Here is an 18,280-nt window from a genome sequence, read left to right on the forward strand (position 1 = left end):
GGAGGGTGGAGCCCGCGGGGGCGGGGACTGAGGCGGTTTGGGGGCGGGGGCGCGGACTGGAGAACCCGGAGTGCGGAGCACAAGGGGCGAGGCTGAGGCGCGCGGGAAAAGCGAGCGGGCGGGCGCAGACGCTCGGGGCCGACACTGCTCCAGCGGAGTCGCCAGCTGTGTGCTGACGTTCTCGCGGGCGGGGGGCGTTGACCTGCAGGCCGCAAACGGGAGGCCCAGGAGGCGTCTCGCGCCTTGGAGAGCATCGCGCATCGCGCAGGACGGTTCCCGGGCCCCGGGTGGCCCCAGCAAGCGGAGACAGCGGGGTCAGCACAGCATCCGTTTATTACTGCTCCCAGGTGGCCTCTGCCTGTCTAGCCACAAGAGGCCCCGGGGCAGGCACCGTGCAGAGCGCTCACCGCCCTGGCATGGCGCTCGGGCAGGAGCAGGCAGGGCTGTGGGCAGTCTTCAGGCTTCCCAGTGTGGACGATGCACCTGCCCGTGCTGGGCACTTAGGCCCTCCTCCGGCTGACTCGGCTCACAGCACCGTTCATTCCTCCGACGAAATCATATAAAGACAAACGGTGTCCAACCCGTTGTGGTGCTCTGGGCCCAGTTATACACCTCGTGGCCACCGTTGCCAGGTTCTGGACCCTTTGTCAGGAGACGCAGGATCTTGTGGATGGGCAGGAATGCTTGCTTATAAAAAGCAAAATTATACTTTTTTTTGTGGGTGTGGGTGGAAGATTGGGGCCACAAGTTTTAAAATCTGACTAGAGGGCAGATTTGTGTCCTGGGTGGACAGGCTTTAGAACGGCCTGACTGGACACACATAAGTGTATTATGGGGAAAAGGAAAAAGCCTTTGGCACATGGCAGAGATGATGTGTAAAGTCTCCATGCTTGAACTCCAGGCAGGGAACCAGCAAGAAGGCTGGAAATGCCAGGTCCGGTGCCTTGGTACCTTCCCACAGGGAGCACACAGGAAGCAACCTCAGAACCTCTCCACTGGTGCTGCAGAGCTCAAGGTGGTTGGCTTGACTCTTCCTTTAGTTTCTAATCTGCCACGTTTACCTTTATCAGATATTGTGGACTGAGGAAAAAACATTATTAGCATTGCCTATTCTTAACGCTGACATTCAGGAAATTAGCACAGGTTTTGTTTTTGGGCCATACCAGCCTGTGCTTAGGGATCATTCCTGGGAACCCAGTGGGAGTCAAACCTGGGACCACTGTGTGCAAGGAAAGCACCCTGCCCACTAAACTCTCTCTCCAGTCCTAATTATGTGAATTTTAAACAAAATTAAACACCATTTACTAGTTGGGCAATCCTTTGATGATGAGAGCTGCATCCACCTTAAGTTTTCACTTTAGGAATCCGAAGACCCAATTCAGAAATGTAGTTGAAGTGTTTACAAAGGCACAGACAAGGACACACAGGAGGAAATGAGCCAGTGCAAGTTCGACAGCCAGTGTCAACGCTTGTGTGGTCTGCAGCAGTGTGACAGTATATTGTCTACAGAGTCGTAGGACATGGGGACCAACCCTACCCAGGCTGTCCAGAAACGGAGCAGCGGCCAGCTCAGAGGAAGCAAGTCTGAAAGATGGATGTTGGCCTGAGTCGGTCAGGTGCTCTGTGGTCTTCCACCAGGCGAGAAAAAGTCTCAAAAGCAGTTTTGCAGGAAAGCTGCCTTACCGAGAACGTTTCTATAAGAATCCTAGTTTTGTTTCTGGTCCAAAAAGTAAGAAAAAAAAAACCCCAAGAAAATCAAATGAGCTGCAAGATGCTTTTGAGAGTACAAGGGCGGGGAACACCACCATGCCAAGCCTGGGATCCCCACAGACCTAAAAATCTGGGTGTGGGGGGCCTCCACACATCCCTTCTGAGCCCAGCTCCACAGCCTGTGGAGAGTTGCCCTTCTCTGAGTCTCACGGAACCACACCACACCCAAGACCTGCCATAGATCAAGGAGGGGAAAGGTGAGAAGCCAGAGTGTCAGGGGCCTCAGAGCGAAGGGTACGGCAGCGGCAGGCTGTAGGCACTGACCAGATCCAGGGCTTGCTGCCAAGGAAGCTTGTTTGCAGTTCCAGGGCTTACTGTAATCCATCATCGTGGCACTTTTTCCAAGAAGCAGGACTTTAAGCCATGGTTATTGCTCCGTTCCCAACACACTGGGTTTCCCGGAACTACTGCCGTCTTTCCCAGCGGAGAGGCCAACTGGGAAGCCAAGGAGCAGGTTTGAGCCCTCAAAGTGGACAGCAGGGATGTGAGGACCGAGATGAGGAAGGCAGGGCTCGTGACCCTTCAGCCTGAGTGTTCGCACACATCTGGTGCACTGCATCAGGCCGCATGGGAGTCCTCAATTCAAGTCCTCAATTCAAGATGGAGGGTTGCAAAGACCTGACGTGACAACGGTGCTCTTCTGGGAGAAACGGCGACAGGGATGAGGTGAGGACACCACTGCACGTTAGGGCCTCTTGTAGGGTTGTGGTTCAAAGTGGATGAACCCCCACTTTCAGACCTATCTGTGCCCAAGTCACCTGAAAAGCAGCAGACAGGAGGAAACGCTCTTCCAGACACTCCTGCATGAAGGGTGAAGCAAGCCTGACCTTGGCCAGCTGAGGGGAGAGAGGTCTGCGGCAGCTTCTGAGAGATTCACCACGCCCCAAGAGGCTGCCCTGGTACATCCTCACCCTCCTGGGCCATAGACCGGTGATCCTGGCCCGAGGCAAGGTGGGGATGCCGGAGCTCGCTCAGCAGTAGGAGTTGGCTTTTTCCCCAGGACAGTGGGGACATCCCCCGTGGTCACAAGGATGCAGGACAGCCTGTCTCAGACCTCTGGCCCTTGGGGACGCAGCCCAGCAACACTGGTTATCTGCTGCAGACAGTCATTTGGGCCCTGAAGTGAGTTCCAGCTGCTGTGGGCCGAGTCCTGAGAAAGGAGCAGAGGGTCTGATGGCACCCAACTGTCTGCCATGAGCGAGGCTCTGCCACACTGAAGGGGCTCCTGCCTGGACCTGTGCTCACTGGTGCCCAGGCCTGGGATCCTTGGGGCCCAGCAGTTTGCTGTCCTCCTCCGCGGAGTGGCTGCTGGTGGTGACAAGGCTCTGCATAGCCTCCCGCTGGTGCTGCTTGGCTCGGTTGTAGAGCAGGACACCCGCTGTCACCAGGACGGTGCCTATGGCTGACAGGCTGGTGACTTTGTTGCCAAAGATGAGGATGCTGAGCCAGATGGACAGGGCGTGCTTCGCAGTGCTGGCCACGCTGCAACAGAGATGGGCCTGAGGTGGGAGGGCAGCAAGCACGAGAAAGGGGGCTCATGGCCAAGCTACCCTCTCCCTCTTCTGAGGAGAGGTATTCTTTTCCCTCTTTTTTAAGTGTAGTAAATTGAACCCACATCTCAAATGTGTGAGAAACCCGCCTGTCACTGAGCATAGCCCCGGCCCTGGTGGGCACCTTTCCTGTGGGGAGAGGACTTTGGGCCCCTCCCAGCAGTGTTCAGGGGCTACTTCTGGCTCTGTCCTCAGGGAACCATCAGGTCAGTCAAATGCAAGATAACCACCTAAATTACACCCTGTGTGTGTTTTGGGGGTAGGGAGGGGCCCTAGAACTCAGCCATGAATTGCAGTACTTCCCTGAGAGCTCTCTAGAAGGATCCACCATACTCCCACAAGTGCTTATGCCTCCACAATGCCAGTCCCCTAGCAGCAATGCCCAACAAACACCCCACCAGGCCTTTGCTTTGCCAGCAGAAATCCTGCGAGATGTTGAAGACACTGGTCAGCTGGTTTCCAGGAGGGGTCTGACAGAGAACATGGGTTAAGGCACTTGCCTTGTGTATGAGGCGGCTGGTGAACCCCCCTATACTGGGTGGGCCCTGAGCAACAGAGCTACCAGCAGGAGTGACCCTGAAACAGAGTAGCCCTGGGCGTGGCCAACACCGCTCGAACTTCTCTGCCTTTCCTAGACCACCTTAGTGACTATGGCCGACACGAAGGTGAGACAAGGAAGAACTACTTCTCGGGCAGCAGCGGTAAGACAGTGGACAGGGTCCTTGCCTTGCACGTGGCCAACCTGGGTTTGATCCCCAGCACCACAAAAGGTCCCCCGAGCCCACCAGCAGGGATCCGTGAGCACAGAGCCAGGAGTAAGCCCCAAGCACCACCACATATGGCCACAAAAGCAAAAGACTATTTCTTTAAAAGACAACTTTGTTTTGAACCAACACTACGAGAGTCATGAAGAAGTTTCAGGGGCTAGAGAAAGTCCACGGCTGAAGGCACTGGCCAGGCTTGAGGCCATCTCAGTTTAACCTCAGCACCACCTGGGAAGCCCCAGGATGGGGAGGCCAAGCAGCACCGCAGCTCCCTCGCATGACCCTGCCAGGTGGAGTCCCAAAGCCAACGAAGAAAAAATACAGCTAAGAAGCCCTTTCAAAGAAGCTTTCACGGCCAGAGAGGCAATATAGGGTGAAGGCACTGGTGTGGGTGTGGCGAGCCGGGTGTGATCCCACACCACACAGTTCCCAAGCAGCGCCCCAGGACAAGGTGCTGCCTGGGCCACCTCAGCTGAGAACTGCTCAGAGGGGCCCCATCACGTTTTAGAGATACTTGGAAGTAATTCTCGACCCCAAACAGAATGCTGGACTTCAGTGGTCAAGAACCGCAGAAGCGGGAAGGCAGGCCTGCCCCCTGCAGACGCTTCTTTGCCCTCTGGTCTGCCCTAGGAGCGACATGCAAGACAGCTAGAGGGAAGCTGCCCTGGAGGCAGAGGTGCTGCAGGCCAGCCACACACGGGCGCAGTGCTGAGCTGCAGAACAGCCACTGATGCTCATACCGCCTGCCAGGAGGGGAGGAGAGCACAGCCCTGAGCGCCTCGGGCTCTCTCCTTGCATATGTGAAGAGCCCTGCCATGTCAGGTACCACCTCACCCTGCCCAGCCTCACATAGGCAACAGGCCCTGAGTTCATGGCCTAGGACCCAGCTATTTAACCACAAATCCAAAGGGAGCCAGAGATACAGGACAGCAGGTGGGATGTTCACCACACACGTGCGGCCAACCTGGATCCGACACCCATAGGGTTGCCCACCCAGGAGTGATCCCTGAGCATCAAGCCAGGAAGAAGGTGAGCAGGGCTGGATGTAGACCCAAACAAAACAACCAACCAGAGGGTGGGCACCATTCTGAGGAAGTGCTTTGGCCGTGCATGGGAATGGCCACAGGTGTCCAGACATGAAGAGGCAGCAAGGCTGTACCTGAAGGTCACCGGCGAGACCTTGCCCATGAGCGCGTAGGCCGTGACGCTCTGCAGGTGGAACAGGACACCATCCAGCAGCAGCAGCGCCACCACGTCCTGGCTGTAGCTGACGCTTCTCCCGCTCCTCCCGATCACCGGCAAGTCCTGGTGGTGGTGGCACGACAGCTTCTGAAGAGTGCTTCCGCGGGGAGACAAGCGCCGCGCACACACACACACGCACATGCAGACACACACATGCACACATGCCTGCACAGGCCTGGGAGTCTGGTCTGATGATGCTGAGGTGGGGCTGAAAGGGGCTGAACACCAATGATCAGACTATGAAGAGGAAGCACAAGTGGCCACCAGGACGAGGACAAGGCCTGGTGTGACTGTGCCCTATGTTGGACACTTGAAGGGCAGTCACACCAGGACAGCATGTGCGGGCAGTGACTGAGGTGCATAAGGTACCTGGCTACTGGGCATACCAGGGCCTATCCCAGGGGACTAGAGGGGTCATTCTGCCGAGCTGTCCTATGACCTGACTGAGGGACATGCCACAACCCGAATAAGCAGCTGCACTCCCATTCACTAGTGTGGCATCCTAACCCCTCAGGTGGACTGTCCCCTCCAGACCCCAAACCCACGGACAGTCCCCCAGATGGCGTGAGGACACTGTCAGATACCAAGTGAGAATAACGGGGACAAACCCCAGCTTGGCTCCCACTCAGGGGAGGTCCCAAGCCTGAGTGGTCCACATCGGTTTCAGCACAGACCGAACAGCCTTTCTGCGCATGGGAAGGACTGCCATGAGAGGTGTCTTACGGCCTGCAGGTGAAGGACCCTCAGCGGGGGCAGGGAGCATCATGGTCACTGGGTCTGAAGTGGAGACTGGGGACTAGGGTCTGCTTTGTGGCCTGTTGAGGGCCCGGCCCATCCTGTGAACTGCTGCAGAGCACGGAGACCCCTACCCACATGCAGAGGGGCCACTCTGACCCGGCTCAGCAGGACACGAGTGAGGCCTTTTTCTTTCATGCAGCTGACCAGAATCTGACCCTGGCACCCCTGTGGTTCCCCAAGCCTGCTAGGAGTGATTCCTGAGCACAGACCAGAGCAAGTCCTGAGCACTGCCAGGAGTGGCCTAAACCCCTGCATCCCCCTCTGCCCCCACCCCAAAGAAAGTCAGTAAAGGAGCAAGGGCTCCCAGTGCAGTGTGTTGTGAGCAGCAGGGCCGCCGGCACTCTCGCTGGAGCCCCCGGGAAGCCGTGCCCGCCCTTCGGCTGCGTGTGGAGGAGCACTGTGTCTGAGACTCACCATGAAGAAGACCCAGGCAGGGACGAGCATGGCCACAGCCGCGGCGCTGGTGTAGAATTGGAGCTCTGCAGCCCTGTGGGGACAAGGGCCGCCACCCAGAATTGCACACATGGCACCTACTCCCACCCGACCCCACTGCCAACTGTGGGTTCCATCTAGGTCCAGGAAGGGCCCCGGGCACGCCATGGACAGAGGTGCGGAAGGGGGCCCTGCTCACAGTACTTACGAGAACCGGTACTTGTCCCCACTGAGGAGCTTTTTTGAAAAAACATTCTGCAAACTGGAACAGAAAATAAGGGGTTAAGGGGGGGGGGAGACGCCTGAGCCTACTGTTACCAGGGCAACACCGTCTGACGCTGCACAAGCTGGAGATGGCCAAAGATCTCCAGTCAGAGTTCACAGTCCCTGCCCTGACCACTGCTCCGACACCCCTCTGGGCTAGCAATGGGGTCAGGGCCGAAGACAGGTCCCCATGGATACAGTACGGGGATCCCCTCCTCGCACTAGACAAATCACCTCCAAAAGCAGCCTCAGGGGCTGGGGCGATAGCACAGCAGGTAGGGCGTTTGCATTGCACGCAACCAACCGGGTTCAATTCCCAGCGTTCCATATGGTGCCCCGAGCACCGCCAGGAGTAATTCCTAAGTGCAGAGCCAGGAGTAACCCTTGTGCAATGTCAGGTGTGACCCAAAAAAGAAAAAAAAAAAAAGCCTCAAAAATTCCTGAATCTCGGGGGCTGGAGCAATAGCACAGCAGGTAGGGCCTTTGCCTTGTATGCGGCCGACCCGAGTTTGATTCCCAGCGTCCTATATGGTCCCCTGAGCACCGCCAGGATAATTCCTGAGTGCATGAGCCAGGAGTGACCCCTGTGCATCGCCGGGTGTGTCCCAAGAAGAAAAAAAATTCCTGGATCTGGGCCTGGAGCAATAGCACAGCGGGAGGGCATTTGCCTTACATGTGGCCGATCTGGGTTTGATTCCTAGCGTCCCATATGGTCCCCTGAGCACTGCCAGGGGTAATTCCTGAGTGCATGAGCCAGGAGGATTGACCCCTTGCATCACCAGGTGTGACCCAAAAAGAAAAAAAAAAAAATCCTGGATCAGGCACTGATGCACCTCCAGGGAGGCCACGGACAGCAGGGGGCTGCTGGCGACTGTCGCTCACTTGGTTTCTGGGCCCCTGACACTCTGGAAGACAGATCTGAAGGCAGTGGAGAAGAGTCAGGAGAATCAAACTTTGGTCTCGCTTTGATTGGCTGAATTAACTGGCAAAACTGCTTAGCACAGGAAGGCAGGAAGTGGTTCTGCAGGGTGCTGGTGGAGGCGGGAGGCAGGCAGTGAGCAGACACTGACTTGGTACCGTAGCAGGGTGGCGAGACCCTTGGCTTGAGGGCACCCTTCTGCCCAGCCCCAGGCCCTCTTCCCAGGCAACTGCAGCAGGACCCTGGGCCATCCCAGACAGCACCGGCAGTGGATGAAGGTGTACGTGCTCAATGAGGACCACCAGTGGGACAACCAGGCACTGGCCATGTGTCAGCTGGCTGCACAGAGTGGCTGAAGGGCATGCCCCTGCCTGTCAAGACTAAGAGCGACGTGGGAGGAGAGATGAGCCACCTTCATGGAACACCGCCACATAAGCTCATGGCAGCCCTGCTCCAGAGACTCACAAAGCAATCTCAGTGAAGATCGGCTGGCACCAAAAGTATATGAACACCCACTTCTGGCTGAGACGTGAGCAAGGGTCTGGTGGGGAGGGGGCAAGAGAAATCACAGCTGCCTGCTGGTCAGACCTCAGGAGGGGATTGGCCAGGGCCAGGGGATGGCTCCAGGGTCAACTTGCTGGCAGCTGGGCTAATGGCTGTGTATGCAGCAGCCCAGGGTGATATCCCTGTCACTTCTGGTCCCGAGCATGGCCACGTGGGCATGACCCCAAACCCAGCCCCAACCAAAGGGACCTCCCTGGGCCACTGTATGAAAAGAAGCCTTAGTAGGCCCGGCTCTGGCCTCCAGTGGCCGCCCAGCAGCCATGTCCCCCAAGCCCTACGTACTCCCCTCCGCTCACCAGTCCATGATGTTGGTGGACAGCGCAGCCGAGAAGCCCAGAATGTTGAAGCTGATCTCGGTGGCAGTGCACAGAGCCAGCCCGCCCATGACGGGGATAAGGGAGAGGTTGACCAGCAAGCCTGCAAAGAGCGTCACACCGGAGACCTCGGCTGTCAGCCTTTCCACGGCACTGGAAACAACGACATCTTGTACGTTGCAGCTCTGTGGCCTCGGCACCACTCTTGAGTCCTGGGACCTGGTCATCTACCAACGATCCCCAGCCAATTTACTCTTCCTCCCTCCCACCCCGACTTCTGGGCCACACCCGGCAGGATCAGCACATCCTGAGCCTGTCAAGCTGTCTTCCTAGACCTCAGATTTCCGTTTGCTGTTCACTTTAGCTCCGCGAGCTGTTTAGCAAGCACGTGCCACAGCTCACCACCACTGCAGTCTCAAAGTCACTCGTGTGGCCCTCTGCTGGGGACAACCAGGCCCGTGTCACACTGCTGACCGGCAGAACTGATCACCCTGGAATGTCTGCAGTTTCCCAGGCACATCTGGGAGAAGTCAAGCCTGTCCTACTCCTCTTGGGACTCAAACATCTTGTCATTCTTTCTCTTCGGTTCTTGGGCCACACTGGTGGTGCTGCTGGGGATCCAACCTGGCTCAGCCAAGTGCAGGGCTAGTGCCCTAACCACTGTCCTGGGTATGTCTGGAGACACACCAGTCATTTTGTTTATTTAGCTTTGGGTCACCCTGGCAGTGCTCAGGTGACCATATGGGGTCCTGGGGATTGAACCCAGACTGGCTGCGAACATGGTTAAGTATGCTGCCCGCAGTCCCATCTCTCTGGCCCCTTTTGTTGTTTTCTGAATAGGACCCACCCATGCCCATACCCACATCTGCAGGTGAGCATTCGCTCTTGCCCAAAGCTCTATCCACGCCCACCACCCCATATTTGTGTCTATATGGACATCTCCTTCCAGATCTGTATCAAATCCGTACCTCCGTCCACGTCTGCACCACACCTACTGCCCCTAACTACACCTGTGCCAAGCCTAGATCCACATCTACAGCCACGTCCACCCTGTCGCCGTACCTAGGCCTGCACCCACTGACACCCACATCTGTGTCTCTCAAGATGTGCAGCCATACCAGACCACACCCCAACCAGCTGTACCTATCAGATCCAGCTGATCAAGCAAACGTGTCACTTTCCTGGTTTGCAGGGCAGGGAATGGCACCGGGGGGAGTGGCGTGCAGGGAGGGGCTCGCCCTGCCCTGAAGGTGGCCAGAGGGGAGCTGCCCATAGGCACCTGTCTGCACTCCTTCCACAGCTGCTCTCCGCATGAAGCTGGGGCACCCCATGCAGCGGGGACTGGGGTGGGGGATGCGTTACCTGTGTACTCCCCCAGAATCATGCGGGACATGATGACGGTGAAAATGGGGGCCGAGCTCTTCACGGTCTCAGCAAAGGAAACCGCCACGTTCTTCAGGCTGACCAAGCCCAAAACTACCGTTGCGAATCTAAAAGTGGAAAGACCACAATGTGGGTCTCACCACCGAACTGCCTGTCAGCTTGTGCACCCCACGGGAACACCCTGGGCAGGCCATAAGGGGTCCAGGGCGCTGGGGCCTTCCACCGTGCTCGGTGTGTTGGGCCACGTGGCCACACCCACCCTAAGGCGGCGGGGAGCCCGCCCTGTGCCCACCTCATCAGGCCCACAAACAACATGGTCAGGATGAAGTTGGGCGGGTAGGAGAGGCGGGCTTTGTGCTGAGACAGGCAGCAGGGCACGAAGACCTTCACGCAGCCGATGCAGGCGGTGGACAGCATCTGCACGGCACCTACAGGGACGAGGGTCCGTGAGGGATGGGTCCTGGCCCCCCGCCCCTGCCACAGGCGAGACGTGCCCCCACCCCCGGGCAGGGATTACCCAGCACGCTGGGCTCGCCCTCCAGCAGGGACAGGATGTACTTGTTGAGGAAGAGGGTGCAGAAGCTGAAGAAGAACCAGAGGCTGAGGTAGACGAGCGCGCGGGTGCTCCAGGCGCCCAGGTCTGACTCCAGGGCGGTGCTCTCGGTGATGGTGATGGTGAGCACCGCCTCCTCGGGCGCGCCCTCCGCCCTGCTCAGGACCAGCTTCTCGCTGCGGGGCCCCCAGAACGAGGCCCAGGACAGGAGTGCTCTCCCCCTGGGCTCCTCCGGCGCAGGGGCCTTCGTCGAGGCAGCCATACCGAGTGACCCCCAGGACGGTCAGCATGGGCCCTGCAGTGTCCAGTGCTGGAGCTCAGGCGGGCTCAGGCTGCAGAAGGGAGGGACAGGAGGGAGAAGGGAGAGACAGAGACAAACCCCAGTTGGAAGGGCTCGTCCCCGGCCGCTCAACCCGTGGGGGAGCCCAGACGCCACCTCCTCTGCCCCCCAGAAAGACATTCCCAACTGGCCTCTGCTGCCTGGAGGAGAGGGTCTCTGATGTGGAGGCTGGAAGGCACTGAAACCGCACTCTTGGGCTGGTGGCTAGTGGTGTGAGCTTGGGGACACCGTCCCTTGAGGGTAGCCGAGGGTCTCACCTGGTCAGCCCTGTCTGCACGCCTAGAGCCCAGCTCCCAGGGCACGTCCTGGTGACAAGTCCTTTGCAGCAGGCTCTGGGGTGCCTTCCAGGCAGGCCTGCCTCAGGATGATGCTGGCCACACTAGAAGTCAGGAGCCCTGATGGGTCCACAGCTGCACGTGGGGTGTGACAAACCTGACAACAGCAAAAAGTTTCTTTTTGGGGCTGTTCTGGGTCACAACTCGTGGTGCTCAGGCTTGGATGGCCACATGCTGGGGACTGAACCCGGGAAGGCTGCGTGCAAGGCAAATGCCCTACTTGCTATGCTGTCGCTCCAGCCCAATGAAAGGTTTCTGAACATGAAATGGCCCAGCTTTGAGTCACAGCAGACACATCACAAACCTGAGGCTTCTGGCAACACTTGCCACCTTTCATTTCTTGAGGAAACAGATCCCAAGAAAAGTGCGAATCAGGCTAGAGTGAGAGTATAGTGCATAGGGCACCTGCCTTGCTCGCGGCCGACCCAGGTTTGATCTCCAGCACTCCATTCGGTCCCTTGAGCCCCGCCAGGAGTAAGTCCTGCAGACCGCCAGGTGAGGCCCCCAAACCAGAAATCAAGGCCCTACCTTGACAAATCTTTCAGGATAAGGCCTGGCTGTGGGGACTCTCCCTGGTCAGCCACAGGCTTAGCCAACAGTGGGCTCCCATAGGTGGGGGCATCATTAAGCAAGAAACCCCAGGCCCCTGCCCGTGTTCCTCTGTCTGTCCACCTGCCGCTAGCCCTCGCCAACAGGTGCCAGAGCCCATGCCCAACATTCCAGCACAGACCAACTTCCTGCACCCCAGACCCCTGACAGGCCAGTGGCCGGGAGCAAGACGGGGCTGGGAAACCTCAAAACCATCAGCACCCCCATATTCTACTTGCAAGGCAAAGCTTCCATGAGCTCCAGAACCCCTCACACCAAGCAGGGTGCAGGGGTCCTTCCCACTCGGGAGCAGGTGCTAGAACAGAGGCTGGGAGGCATGGGGAGCCCCACAAGGCACCCACCCCCCACTGCCCAGGGGCCTCACCAGGTGCCACCCCCAGGTGGCCACCATGGCTCTACCACCCAGCATCCCACCCGATATTGTCCCTCTCACAGGAGTCCCTGCGCGCCGGCTTGAGGCCTCCCCTCCCAGAGCGTCCACGTGACAGGGGAGTGTAGGCCTGTTTCCCCGGAACCAGCACAGGTTGCCATGACGTCACGGGGCGCCAAGGTCGGCAGGCATGAGGTCACTGAGAGGCGCCAGGAGACAGGGTGCTCGTGAAGCCAGAGCACAGGGGTGAGGAGACAGGGTGTGCGTGGGGCCCAGAGCTAGGGGTTAATAGACGGGACACTGGCAGGGCGGAGAATGCAGGGTTAGAGGTGGGCTGCTCGTGAGGCCAGAGCGCAGGGGTGAAGAGATGGCGTGTTAGCTATTGCCCTGCACATAGCCCACCCTGGTCCACCCTAACAGGGCACCACGGACCACTCCTGAGCAGTCCCGAGTAGCTCCCAAGCACCCTTGGGAATGCCCCCAAACCAAAGAGCCGCAATCAGCGGTCACGTCCCAACGGGGGTTCCTCGCTGCAGGGCCTGGCGCCACCGCAAGCAGGGAGGGCGTTTGCCTTGTACGTGCCTGACCAGGGTTCAATCCCCAGCAACCCAAGTGGTCCTCCAAGTACCGCCAGGAGTGATTCCTGAGCACAGAGCCAGGAGTAAGCCCCGAGCACAGCAGGGTGGGGTCGAAACAAACCAAAACAAAATAAAGCTAAACACGACAAATCCCGAAGCGTCTGCAGCTCAGTAAGAGCAGGGCAGGAGAGGCCCTCCTGCTGGCCACACGTGAGGACCCAGTGTGCTGCTCTGACCTCTGCCCCAACAATGTGGGGGGATGTCCCAAGAATGCCCCCCACACATGGGGGCCCGTCAGGCACGAGGGCTTTCCAGAGCCAGCAGAGTCCTGGGGGCAGAGGCTGCAGAGGCGAGAAGGTGAGGGGGCTCCGGAGGAAGCAGGCCCAGGAGTTGCTCCCACCGGACACAGGGACCAGAGGGGAGGGCGCAGCCGCACAGAAACACCCTATGCCCAGGCCGAAGCCGAGGAGCCAAAGCTCACCAGGTCCCAGGCGGCTTCGATGGGTCAGGGTGAGACCCGGGCTTCTCCGAGTGCCCCGCTGGCTGCACCAGGGGCCCAAATCCCCAGCAGGCGGGCAGACGACGTGGCTGCTTCCTCCACTGGCCCGAGGACCTTTGCTGATGAAGATCGATGGCTGAAGGTCAGAGATCAGAGCGCCAGGGGAAGCCAGGCCATGGGAGCCGAGCAGGGACAAAATCCCCACCGTCCACCACGTCAGACCCAGAACCCCACAGGACGGAGACAGGACTGGGTCTCTAGAGAAAGGCAGCACGGGAGAACGGAAGCAGTCACCACATCAAAGAAGGAAGAAGGCAGGGGGCCACGCTGCGGGGCGGAACGGGGACAGGAGGTGGGGCCCTGGGGACGCAGCCCAGCGCTGCACTGCCCTGAGGTCTTGACCCAGGAACCCTGTGGTGCAGAACCAACTGGCCACAGGTGCCAGCACTCTGCCCAGGGATTCAGCCTCACGGGCGCTGCACTGTGGTGTTCGAAGAGGCCCACGCTACCCCATGCTCAGCTCATGCCCCACAGGCTTAAGCAGCAGAAGGGACAGTGGCCAGATAACGAGGACGGGGGTGGAGGCGCTTGCCCGGCACCACGAGACCTGGTTCTGAATCCCCAGCACCACTTGTGCTTTCCCAGTGGTCCCCTCCAGCAGATGCTCTTGGTCTCCAGTGCCACAGCCCTGTGCAGCAGCAGGTAGTTTCCAGGCAACAAGGCACAGTGAACTTGTAATCAATACTGACCATCTGTGATCAGCCTGCAGCCGAGATCCTGAGTAGAAACGCCACACTGGGGGACTCAGAGAGTTGGTGCCGCTCAGGGAAGCTGGGGTCAGGATGAGCGGCTTACTGTCCACAGACACTCCGCCTCACCACCTGTCCACATGGCTTGCTGTCCACACAAGCAGGGCCACTTTCAGCAAGAGGTCATTCTTGTCCTGTAAGAGACTCAAGGTCAGACAACGAAAACTTTTTACAAATCACCAGCTGCCCATACCTGAATCTAGACATGAGCACAGCACGCAGAGAATGGGGCAGGGCTCAGCTCTACCTGGGCACTGGGAGTGGCCACCCCATCACGGCACGCAACACCCATGGCTACCTGCCGCCCTGCCTGTCCCCTCGCTCAAGACCTCTGCCCAGAGTAGTAAGGAAGCAGTAGTAAGGTGCTCACGGCTGCTTTGGGGCTTAGCTGCCCGACTTTGGCAGGTACAAACTTGGCCCTAGAGCAGCCTGAATGGGGTCACGCCCCCAGAGTCCACAATGGGCTCATCCCACTGGGAAGGGGTCTGCGCCCTGCAATGGTACCGTCACGCTACCCCGACTCTACAGCAAACAAAGTACTGGACGAGAGCAGTGAAGGAGAACCAGAATCGGAGGGAGGGGCAGGCAGGAAGACGCAGGACAGCGGGGGCGCTGGGGACATGCAGTCCAAAGCACAACCGTGCCCCTATCGAAAACATTATCTCCACAAGCAGCGACCCGTCCTAGAACGAAAGAACGAGGTGCTCCTTCCCCGCTGGCTGATTCCGAGTATCAGCAGGGCTTTGGACAGAATGACCTGGAAAGGCCCTGACTGTCCCACACGCTATGGTTCCGAGACCAGACTGTTCTCGCCCACAGGAACTGCCAGGAGCCCAAGTCTGACGCCCCCACCCCCCGCACCACAAGGTGGTTCCCCAACTTTGCTGAGTGACCCCAGAGCACCAAGCAAGAGCCTCGCCTCAACTCACATGGGCCAACAGAGCGGAGAACCCCAGCCCCCCCCAGGCCCAGGCCTCAAGGAAGCACATGCCAGCACAGGGGGCTTCACATGTGGGGGACCCCACTGTGACCCCCAAAAGTCGGTGGCGGGAGGGAACGCCAGGGCACGGAGACCACCTCCAGGCTGCAGCGTGCACGTGGCGGCCTTGCCCTCCGCGCCGCACACCGGGTCACACCGCTTCGGGGCCTCGGGAGGCGCGGGGGGGGGGGGGGGGCAGCCCGCAGCCTGGGCCCGGGGCCCTGGACCCTCCCGCGCCCCGCCCCCTGCCCGCCCCACTCGCCTGCCCGTCCCGCCCCGCGAGGTCCCGGGCCAGGAGCCGCCGAGCCCGCGGGAGACCGTGCCGTCGGGGCTGCGGGGCGGGCGGCACGGAAGCGGCGCCCCGGAAGGGCCGCGTGCGTCGGGGCGCGCCGGGCGCGGGGCGGGACCGCGGCGCCCCCGCCGGAGCCGGCCGCGCTGCCGGGAGCCCGGGCGGGCGGCGCCTCAGCCGGCGCGGCCGCGTCTCTCCGCCCCGAGCCGCGCGCCGAACCCGGGGCGGGGCGCGCAGGCGGCGGAAGCACGCGGGGCCGGAAGTGACGCGCCGGAAGTCGCGCGGCTGTGGCTCGGGCGGCCTCGGCCCTCCCGCCCGGTCGGGGCGCCTGTCGGGCCCATCCCCGGAGCAGGTCGGGGACGCCGCCGCGCCTGACCTCCACTTCCGGCCCCAGAAGACCGGGCGGTGGCCTCGGATGCCCGGGCCCCGCGAAGGGCGGCGGGGCTGAGGCCACGCCCCGGGCGAGACTGATTGGTCGTCTCGGAAACTCTGGGCAAGCTGATTGGTCGTCTCGGAAACTCTGGGCGAGCTGATTGGTCGTCTCGGAAACTCTGGGCGAGCTGATTGGTCGCCTCCTAGGGGCGGTGTTCGGCGGGCGTCTCTTCCGCTCTGCAGCCGCTGGGCCCCGGCGCGGGTTTCACCTGAGGCCGGTGGTCTTTCCGCTCACCTCCGCGCTCGGTGCTTTGAGCCCGGTTTCTGCCCACAGGCCTGCTGTAACAATAAGCTCTCTAGGTCTTAGCAGTACTTTCTATTGTTCTAAAGTCAGTGGGTCGGCAGAGAGCAGTTGGTGGCGCGAGGCGAGCCGTCCCCGGGGCGGCCCGCTCTCCGCATCCCGCAGGGACCCGGTGACTCGCCCTGGGCCGGGTGACTACCGAGCAACGCAAGGAAAAAGCAGAGGCGAGTCGAGCGTTTCCGTAGCACGTGCCTGCAATATTCCGGAGCTCCCTTCTGCATCCCTAAGCTAAGCCCGACCACCCCACCCACCCGGGCAAAGTGGGCAACGGGAATGCACCTGCTCCCACAAAGCCCTGATACTGCGACTGTCTTGCTGGCTGGGGGTCTGGGAGTTGTTGGGAGTTGAATTCCAAAAAAAAATTTATAAAAATTAGTTTTGTTTGTTTTCGTGGTGCTGATGAGGAAACCACACCCTGCTCACATTTCTGGCAGGCTAATGCCAGAGAGCAGGAGGGCAGACGAGTCAGAGACAGGACATAATCATGGGGTGCATCCGGGGTGTCCTTGAGATGGTCCCAGCCCTAATCTCGCTTTGTAACCTTGGTAATTTGGGAACATCCTCCAAATGTGCTCATGCTCTTGAGGTCGTCCAGATCCTGCTTTGTGAAACTACGGTGCTTGGGAATTCCTGCTTCTGTCCTCTCCTGCCAGCTGCCCACAAATGTCCCAACCCCTATCAGATAACTCTATGAATGAGAACTCCCACCTTTGTTCTGGGCCCAGCTCTGGAGCATGAGTTCATCTGGGTTCACTGACTCCCCCCACTCTGTAAGGTGTGCTGCTTGCTTCTTCCCTGGCTTTTGGTGAGAATTTCCAGGTTTTCGAGGCTGGCACCCAGGACCTCACACATGCAAGGAAAATGCCCTAAAGTTGAGCTACATTCCCAATTTTGTGTTTTGGACTATACCTGACTGTGTTCAGGACTTACTCCTGGTTCTGTTCTTAGGGATCACTCCTGGCATTGCTTGGGGCTCTGGGGATCAAACCTGGGTCTGCCACCTGCAAGGCAAGCTCCTTAGCCACCATACTATCCAGCCTGCTGGCAAAAAAAAAAAAAAAAAAAAAAAAAACCTGCCTTACTGGGACTAGAGTGATAGTATAATGAGAAAGGCACCTGCACGTGCTCAACCCAGGCTCCATCCCCTCCTCGGCACCCCAGATGGTCCGCTGAGCCTGCTGGGTGTGATCCCTAAGCACAGAGGCAGAAGTCAGCCCTGAGCACCACTGGGTGTGTGGCCCCAAATCAAAACAAAGTAACAGTTGGCTATTGACCTCCCCAGTGTAGCTGTTCCATGCCTTCCTCCTTCAGTTCCTGGGCTTCCCACAGACTTCTATTCTGGGAACCCACCTCTTGTCTGAGAACAGTTGTCTGTTCTGCCCAGGAGGGAAACAGGCAGAAATTTCAGGTCAGGCCAGTCTGAATTTCATCTTCATCTTCGTTTCCATCTGTATTTGCTGGAGTTTCAGATTTTTTGTTTTGGGGCCACACATGGTGATACTCGGGGTTCCTCCTGGCTCTGCACTCAGGAATCACTCCTGGTGGTACTTGGGGGACCATGAGGGAAGCTGGGGATGGGACAGGGTTGGCCGTGTGCAAAGAAGCGCCTTACCCGTTGTCCAGCCTGGAGTTTCAACTCTGAATGGATTCCAAGTAGACTTTCAGGGAGAAGGAGCACAGGAGCCTCCAGGCTGTCCTCTCTAGTTAGGGCTGACTGACAAGGTTCCCGAAAAACCAACTAAGAGCACTCAGGAAGGGAAACTGAGGCAACATGTGGGTTCCCAGGCGCTAAGAATGCTGCAGCTCTTGCGGAATTCTTCCCTCTGGGCTGCCGGTTGTCAGAGCTCCAGGCAGCATCCAGAATCTGCCCTGCCCATCTCCATCTCCTTCCTAGGGTTTCCAACATTCAGAAACAGGCTTCTGGAAGGTGGGAAGAGAAGTGTCCACAGTCCCACAGTCATGGTGTCCCCTGGCCTTCTGTCTATCCTCCAGCACAAGGAAAGGAGGAAGGAACAGCTGAATAAGACCTCCACTTTGTTATTTTACACAAACACATTTGCATAGGGCATTCCCCATCCAATTAGTTATTTCTACAATTGGAGTCTGCTGGGATCGGGACTGGGCCTCCTCTACCCAGATCCCCAGTTTTCCAGTAGCTTGACAGTCACATCCACAAACTCCACCCC

General features: G+C 59.0%; 1 protein-coding gene across 4 annotated transcripts; it reads right to left on the reverse strand.

Moving 5' to 3' along the window:
• Positions 1-315: 315 nt before the first annotated feature.
• Positions 316-14,224, reverse strand: SLC35E2B (solute carrier family 35 member E2B). Of its 4 annotated transcripts, none has more exons than XM_055137805.1 (11): positions 14,034-14,224; positions 13,267-13,403; positions 11,151-11,325; positions 10,518-10,885; positions 10,293-10,428; positions 9,980-10,107; positions 8,600-8,720; positions 6,765-6,818; positions 6,539-6,611; positions 5,244-5,389; positions 316-3,252 (listed from the first exon to the last, which is right to left on the reverse strand). In XM_055137805.1, exons 4-11 carry the CDS (start codon positions 10,813-10,815, stop codon positions 3,012-3,014), a joined length of 1,197 nt encoding a protein of 398 aa, XP_054993780.1. In that variant the 5' UTR covers positions 10,816-10,885; positions 11,151-11,325; positions 13,267-13,403; positions 14,034-14,224; the 3' UTR covers positions 316-3,011. The 4 variants fall into 4 exon arrangements, with proteins under 4 accessions (XP_054993780.1, XP_054993782.1, XP_054993779.1 ...); XM_055137807.1 differs by having other exon boundaries at positions 13,267-13,420; XM_055137804.1 differs by having other exon boundaries at positions 13,267-13,541.
• Between the last annotated feature and the right edge of the window lie 4,056 nt (positions 14,225-18,280).

This window comes from Sorex araneus, chromosome 5 (assembly GCF_027595985.1).
Source record: "Sorex araneus isolate mSorAra2 chromosome 5, mSorAra2.pri, whole genome shotgun sequence".
NCBI lineage: Eukaryota > Metazoa > Chordata > Mammalia > Eulipotyphla > Soricidae > Sorex > Sorex araneus.